General features: G+C 38.3%; 1 protein-coding gene across 1 annotated transcript in view; it reads right to left on the bottom strand.

Annotated features, from left to right (window-relative positions):
* PRSS55 (protease, serine, 55) overlaps positions 1 to 8,146 on the bottom strand; it is a 24,223-nt gene that overhangs the window by 3,076 nt on the left and 13,001 nt on the right. The window contains exons 3-4 of the mRNA XM_006884934.1: positions 6,095 to 6,345; positions 4,163 to 4,305 (exon numbers count right to left, since the gene is read on the bottom strand). Coding sequence (XP_006884996.1) covers positions 4,163 to 4,305; positions 6,095 to 6,345 — 394 coding nt within the window. The remainder of the gene's footprint in view (positions 1 to 4,162; positions 4,306 to 6,094; positions 6,346 to 8,146) is intronic.

Here is an 8,146-nt window from a genome sequence, read left to right as displayed (position 1 = left end):
TCGCAAATGACTCGACGGCACATAATGACAACAACAACAACAACAAGTGTATACACAGAAAAAATTAAAGGGGAGTCTGGCAGAATATAGAGGGCCTACCTAAGAAGTGAAAAATAACAAGAGTGAATTAGGGATATGTTAATTAGATGATAATGGGTTGAAGGTAAAATTGACAGGAGATGGTAATGATTGTGGATAAACACTGAAGTTGTTCTATTTGCTAACAAAGAGGACCATCAAAAAGGAAGATCCTCAGGAGATGGGTTGACACACTGGCTTCAACAATGGGCTTAAACATAGGAGAGATCATGAAGATAATGCAACATTGGGAATATTTTCATTCTATGTGTACATAGTGTTCAATGAATTAGAAAAGATGACATCTAATAACAAAGTTTGTCATTAAACTGAAAGAAACTCTGTACTCTAGTGCAATTCTCTATTCTAAGAATGATGTACTCTGGACAAGTGGAATATCTGGTATGAGTCCCTGTGGTGTGTGTTTGTTTGGTTTAATAGTAATTCTTCTCTGAAACTGTGTTAAGGGAAAAAATAACAACTTTTTTTTTCTTCCTGAGGATGGGAAATTAGACTATTTGGTAGCCTCCACTGGTACCACAATGGGAAGAAATGTTTCATTAATAGTTAAATTATCATTACAACTTTTGGATCCCTATTAGGGGCAAAAATTGTGGTTTCCCATTTGGCTTCTTATGACAGAATCCAGCTAGAGAGCAGAAAGGGTGCCTTCATCTCTAGGAACTGTGGATATCTATGTTCTCCACTTAAGATGTTGCTGATAGGGAAAGGAAAGTATGGGGCTTTCCTCAGAATTTTGTTAGAATACAATAGTATCGAAAAGTTTCTGTCAGAGAGAGTGCAGTCATCAGGGGAAATTTGTCTCTGGATATACTGCACACTAGCACCACTGAGGACAATTACAAATTTTATAAAAGGCAGGCCATAGGCAGGAAATAGTGCCAACAGGCTCAGGCAATGGAAGAACTGAGAGGTGGCTGCATAGAAATACTTGGCCATGTCCCCTTCCTCCTACCCAAGAAAGAGTGCATCACTCAGGGGGAAACTAGTCTTCATACATACTGCAGACCACCAAGGACAATTAAAAACTGTAGAAGAGGTGGGCAGCACTCAGGTGAGATTTTTTCCGGGCTGGAACAGACTAGAGAGAAGTTGAAGGTGTTTAGGAGAGGTGATCTTCCCACTGCACAAAATCAGGAAAGCCTCTTAGTATAGCAAGTTGCTCTGCCCCATAAAAGAAACACTTTAAGTGTGCAAATAACCAAAGAACTATCAACAACCTATACAGCAATAGAAAAAGTATAACACATACGAAGAAAAATTTCATACAATGCCAAGAAAGCAACAGGCAGCTTCAAACATTATTAAAAAACAAAGTAAGCCTTCTCCTAAAAAAGCAGAGCAAATTGTAGACAAACTCTACAGGAAATTCTAAGGGAAGGGAGCCAGTCACACAGAGACACAAAGAAAAGTGGGTGGACCATAGTAACCAGAAACAACAGAAAAAGAAACAGAAAAATGGCAATGATAAAACCTGACCTGTAATAATAATTACAGGTAATGCCATTTAATGTGACTGGCTTAAATTAAGAGAAAAAGAGTAGCAGAATGTATAAAAATCCAAAGCCCACCACTATGTTTGTTTATAATAGAAACATATAAGAAACAAAGGAGAAGACTAAAAATCAAAGGGTGGCTAAAATATACCAAGCACATGGTGTTGCAAAAAAGCAGGAGTGGCAATACTAACCTCTGATAAAACAGATTTCAGGATTAAAACCACTATAAAAGATTAGGATGTGTACTATACAATGGTTAAAGGTTAAATGGTTATTGTCAAAAAGACATTACCTTAGTCAACATCTATGCACTGAAGTATATTGTTCTTATGTACCATTAAGTTAACTGCAACTCATAGTGACCCTTCAGTAGATATTAAAAATGTACTGAATACATATTGACTTTGCCATTGATTTTTATTTTAACACATGGCTAGGTAGAACTATACAAATGTGACATGTCTGTAGTCAACCAAGGGCATTCTGTAAATACTATAAAAATTTTTTTAAAAAAAGGAAAAAAGAATACAAATAAAAGTAAATAACATATTTTGGATGGAAATATGCAAATAAGGTGAATGGCCACAAAAGTGGCAATCGGTCAATTTTGTCACTTGATATTTACATCGAGCAGGTTCAGAGGCAGAAAAGGGGAATATCACTAAATTAAGAAAAAGAAGCACAGTGCACTCTATCCTTTGAGCTAGAAATTCCTGATTGAGATGAAGCAAGACCAAGACACAACAGCAGTAACAGCAGCATCAGCAGCACCAAAGGTTGTGTAGAATAGAGACCAAGGTGAAATAGAGCTGAACTACATCTGCTTCCCCACAGAGTTAGTGCTAAGAGTTAGCACCTAGGCTTACTTATGGAGTAGAAATAGACTGAAATAAAATAGCTTTGTTGAACTTGCCCAAGTGAAGAGTAGGGCCCAGGAGCTGGGAAGCCTACATGGTAGCACCCCTGAAAGGAGGCTGTCTTGATTGAAGAATTATATCCTAAATGTTTCCAATCTGATTGTAGCCTACTACTTTCTTAATAAACTCCATAATTTTAAGTATCATCTGTGTGGCCACTACAAGAAATTAACAAACTAGTGAGTAGTGAGAGAGTCATGGGGGTAACAGCTGGTGTTAGAATTGCTGTAGGAAGGTATAGTACATATCTGGCCTCATTGGAATTGACGTTGTGCTATTGATGTTCTGACAGGGTATCTTCCTTCAAAAAGACAAGAGTCTGCCACTCCTACTCCAACAGTACTGTTTTTACATCATAGACTACTTAGCACTTCGGTAAACAAGTTGTTGCTGAGTATCAAGCTGGAAATGACTCATAGCTGACCCACCAGTGAGTTTTCAGAGACAATAAATTGCACAGGAGGAAATTGTCCATCTTTGTCCTGTGGAGCAGCTGGTGGATTAGAACTGTATACTTTTGGGTTGGCAACATAATTCCTTACCACTAATCTACCTGAGCATCCTTCAGTGAATGGAGTGTTCAAAAAATTGTGTTTTTTTATACCATGAAGAACAGACTTATTTCCCAGATAGTAAGTAAGGACCTAACTTTTAGGAGCTTGTCAGCACCTCCTAACATAAAAGAAATCATGTTAGAGATTTCAAGGTAAATCCCATCATTCATCTTCAGAGCTAGAAGATAATTTCTGAGTTGTTTCTAGTCTTCTCAATTAAAAAAAGTTTTTACTAAAATACAAGATTGCTTAATTCAAGAAGACTCATTTGTATTACCAAAAAACATAAAAGAGGGCCTGATGGTACAGTGATTAAATGTTCAACTGCTAATAGAAAGGGCAGTAGTTTAAACCAATCAGCTGCTCCATGGGAGAAAGATTCCATACTCTGCTCCCTTGGAGACCAAAGCTTCAGAAACTCTATGAGACATTTCTACTCTACAGGGTAGCTATTATATATTATGGCTGTTTCTATATGCCCACTGTTCACTCAGAGAACTGTGGGATCTTGTATAGAAGGAACCTTATCTCATCATGGCTGCATCTCGAGACCTAGTGTGCAACAGATAATCAACAAAAGTTCCTAAATGAATATTGAAATAATACATCACAGGGATATCAAATCCTTGGTTTTATTTTATTTTAAAAAATTCAAGGAGTAGGAAAAGCCCTAGAGTCTTATTTACCTGAAATGCCTGGAAAAAATAAAAAATATTTCTTTGGAATTGCTGTATACTCACTCTGCTCAAAGGGTGGTGTTCACATGATCAATATCCAGAGGTTCTGTAACATATGTTCCAGTTCCCATGGCCCAAGGTCCTGATGCTTATCATTTTCCAAATTCTTTTTTTAAAATTCATTTTAATAAAAGTTTACAGAGACTTTGGATTTTCATTCATTCATTGTTGCACTTTTCTCCCTGTCTAACCTCTCCCCTACCCCGTTCATTCCCCTCCCCCAAGTCCACTCCACTATGCAGCCTTTGTTTTGAAAAGTAAAAGAAAAATTCTTTAATCTCATCAAAAAATAGAAACCCTTTTAATAGAGACTTGGTGGGGACTTGTTAGATGAAGTAGGGGTACCGTCTAGTTACCTGGCAGGCATCATAAGTTTTATTCTTATATCCAGCACACAACATGTTTTGGGTAAGTTTGTTAAACATCCTCGAACAGTCTTCCCAATCTATTATAATCATTGGCACTTTCATCAGGTCAGTTGTCACAGAGTTTTTGTCACCTGGTCAATAAAGAAAGTGCATTAGAAAAGCAGTAGGCTCCTCCTTCCTTCCCCCTACTACTTCCAAAACCAAACCAAAACTCTACTGTTGTCTCGTGTAATCCCTTTGGGCTCTGCAGGTCCCAGATTGGTAGTATATCTGACTATCTCCTAAACACTCTTATACACTACTACAGTCTACTTGTCACCTTGTTCTCCTTTCAGGTTTCTTTTGTCTTCACAACCCCTTACTCTTTCTTGCGTGCAGGGTACCCACTTCCTGTCACTCTTGTTGTGTACCACCAAGTCAGAATCAACCCATATCTGACCCTCTAGTAGATTTTCAGATGCAATTTAATCACACAGGGTAGAGATTGCCCATCTTTTTCCCTGTGAAAGAGCTGGTGGATTTGAACTGAGTGCCTTGGGGACTGCAGCACGGCTTCTTACCACTAGACCATGAGAGCTCCGTAGAATTCTCTGTTAGTAAACTTATCCAAACAACTCCCCCATTTGCCTGAGTTACCCTTCTTATTCGAAATCTTATTCCTACTTCTAAGACAATTTGGAAATGGACTCTACCCAGTATTATTGACTTGACTTTTCCTTATCATTTCAAAGAATAATCTGCATTACACACATATTCGTCTAGGAAGCTCTGGTTGACAGCTTAGTTTGTAGGCAGTTGTACTGCTACCCTAAAGGTTATACTTCTCTGCTGGTTCAAATCCCCTAGCAGCTCTATAGGAGAAAGAAAGGCAATCATCTGTGTGATTTACAGCCTTTAAAAACTCACTGGAGGGTCAGCTATGAGTTGATTCTGACTCAATGGCAATGAGTTTGAAAGTTTTTTGATGTTATTATGTGAGTATAACACTTTCCACATTTAAAGTTAGGTTTTAAAATTTTGAACGCGGGGGGAAAAGGAGGGTGAGTGAAAAAGAACAGTTCAGGATCCCCAATAGAGTTTTTTGGAGGGAATTTGTCCTTTCTGATCTGCCAGGCCTCGGGAATTTGTACAGGTTTTGTTCCACCTTATTTGGAACAAATTATTATTATTATTAAATATTTTCACTCTTTCAGACACCTTATCTGCCCACTTTCTTCTTTTAAATTTGGTCCATAAGGCAGAATCAATGTTCCACCAAGAGACACTTGTTATCTTGGTGATTCTAACTTGTTATGAAACATCCCTATGGCTCTAGAGTCATGCTCAGGCTTGAACGACTGCTATGCCAAGCCCATATCCCCTCCCTAATCTACTTGCTTGCTGTAGGTTTTGTCAGATTTTCTTTGGGGATGGTCAAGATTAGGCTTCATCCTATCTTTCTATCCTGAAATACTTTTTTCTACTTTGGTCATGGAACGGTAAGCAACAAGTAACAACAGATTCATTTCTAAGAAATGAATTCCAGGATTGTCAAAAGCCTAGACCTGTAAGAGTTAGGTATAAAATATCAGTGTGAATGAAAGTCAAGAGGGGTGTCAGAGAACAAAAATTAAGAAAGGACCTTTGGCAATCTGGAGTGTGTGAACTGCCAACAGATATTGAAATTAAGTTATACAAACAAAACTATTCTGAACTTATTAAGTAAAAGCACATTTGGGGACTGGATCTAACCTAGATTTTTATGAACCTCTGCCTTCAGGAATTTGATACAAATGCAAAGTCTTTTCCCCCTCCTTTCCTAAGGTCTTTCTCTTTTTCATCTCCCTCCCCCATCTCTTTCAGATATAATGGCCCATCCTCAGCCACCCATCATAAAATTTTCCCCCAAAAGCTTTCAGCAAATGCTAAGGAGACACATACCAGCTCTAGTCCTTCCCCATCCTGCCACCCAACATATATGCCAGGTAGAGGGAATGGGTTGCCTTGGCAAGCAGATGGGTAGTATCTGGTCACTGAAGCTAATGGGTGAGTCTACCAGGAGTAAGGCGACATCATTGTCCATGTTGAGCTTATTATAATCCTTGTGGAGAATTATTTTGCTTATCTCCTTGATGTCATTGTGTGGATTGGTTAAGTCAGTGGTTCCTATCACAATATTTAGTATCCTTGGGCTGATGGGATAGAAGCAAAAGAGAATGATAAGAAAAGGAGAGTCACAAAGAATTTTTGTTCCAGACAAAACCCTAAATACCACATAAGTTCCAGAGCCTTTGGGGTTTATAATAGTGTGGCTGTAACTCAGAGGATGTGAGAATTTGAGAGAGTTTGAGGTGGGCATAATAGGTGGTGCAGCAAACCAATATTACAAATCTGTTTCATTATAAGTCCCAAAGCTGTGGATGAAATAACTCTAATAAATAATGCTAACTTTAGTCAAGAAAGCTTGAAGGGTCTGTGAAGGGTCCACAAAAGACCACTTGGTGCAGTTTAGACCAGTTTCCAAATACGAGTTATTAAATTTCTTTTATATCAGTTGATTACAATTTAGTGAGCCAAAAGCAGAATTTAACCTAGGCCTATCACTGATTTAAGCAAAAAGAATCTTCAGTAATAAGTCATCATCCAAGTTCCATCTCCAGGCAAAACAATCTGGAACTTTCCAATAGTCAATTCTTAAATATACTATGGGAGGAGATCATACAATGTTCCTTGGCTATTCTATGATAAAACTGTTTTTGTTTTTTTTTAGATGTTTGGATAAACAGTTTGAAGTCAGTTTCTGGGTATCTTCAAGCATTCTTAAGGTAGTACAGTGGAAAACAAAAGCTCTGAAGTCAGAATTTAAGTCCTTTCTCTACCTTATTGCTATTATTATGTGCTGTCGAGTCAACTATGATTCCTAGCAACCCTATCAACAATAGCCCTGAAACCTGCTTTATCCGGAGTCAATACTCCTGCCTCTGAACACCTACCCTCAATACCCCAGTTACTGTGTCAATGTGCCTCATACAGTCTTCCTCTCTTGTGCTGTTCCTCCACCCTCCCAAGCATAACGTCCTTCTCCAAGGACTGGTCCCTGCTGGCTACATGGCCAAAGTTTATGAGGTGGAGCCTCAAAATCTTTGTCTCCAAGGAGCAGCCTTATTTTACCCTCTCCAAAACAGACCTGTTAGTTCTCTTGGCAGTCCATGATATGTTCAATACTCTTCTCTAGCATCACAACCAAAGCATCAATTCTTCTTCTGTAATTATTATTAATTGTCCAGCTCTCTGATGCATAGCAAGTAATTGTGAAGACCACTGCTTGGGTCAGGCAGACTTTAGTCTCCAGACTAACACCCTGATCCTTGCTCTTCAGCACTCTGGAAAGGTCTCTGACAGCAGATTTTCCTAATGCTATCCGTCTTTTGATTTCCTGATGGCTGATGCCAAGAGTGTTGATTATGGAACTAAGAAAGGTGAAATTGTTAACAATCTCAATCTCTTCATCCATCATGATGCTGCCAGTTGGACCAATGGTGAGAATCTTTGTTTTCTTGATGTTGAGCTTCAATCCATATTGAAGACTGCAGTCCTTAACCCTTTGCAGCAAATACTTCAGATCCTCCTCAGTCTTGGCAAGCAAGATTGTGCCATCTAAATAACACAGATATACCAACACAGCATTGTTCTTTGGTAGTCCATGGGATATTCAACATTCTTTCCCAATACCATAATTCTAAAGTACCCTTTCTTCTTTCATCTTTATTCTTTGCTCAAATTTCAGATGACTAGGAGGAAACTGAAAATAAATATGGCTTGGATCTGGTGCAACTAAGTCTTTAAACTGACGTCTTTGCTCTTTAGCACTTTGGAGAGGTCTCTGATTGTATATATTTCCCAATGCAACATGCCTTTTGATTTCTTTGTCTTTTTTTTTAACAGTGCAGATTACATCTTTTTATTTTTCACTTTTTTAAATAAAAATTTAAT

Source organism: Elephantulus edwardii, unplaced genomic scaffold (assembly GCF_000299155.1).
Source record: "Elephantulus edwardii isolate Elephantulus edwardi_28Jun2011 unplaced genomic scaffold, EleEdw1.0 scaffold00038, whole genome shotgun sequence".
Classification (NCBI taxonomy): Eukaryota; Metazoa; Chordata; class Mammalia; order Macroscelidea; family Macroscelididae; genus Elephantulus; species Elephantulus edwardii.
The sequence above is the reverse complement of the archived record's forward strand: the minus strand, read 5'-3'. Positions and strand labels throughout refer to the sequence as shown.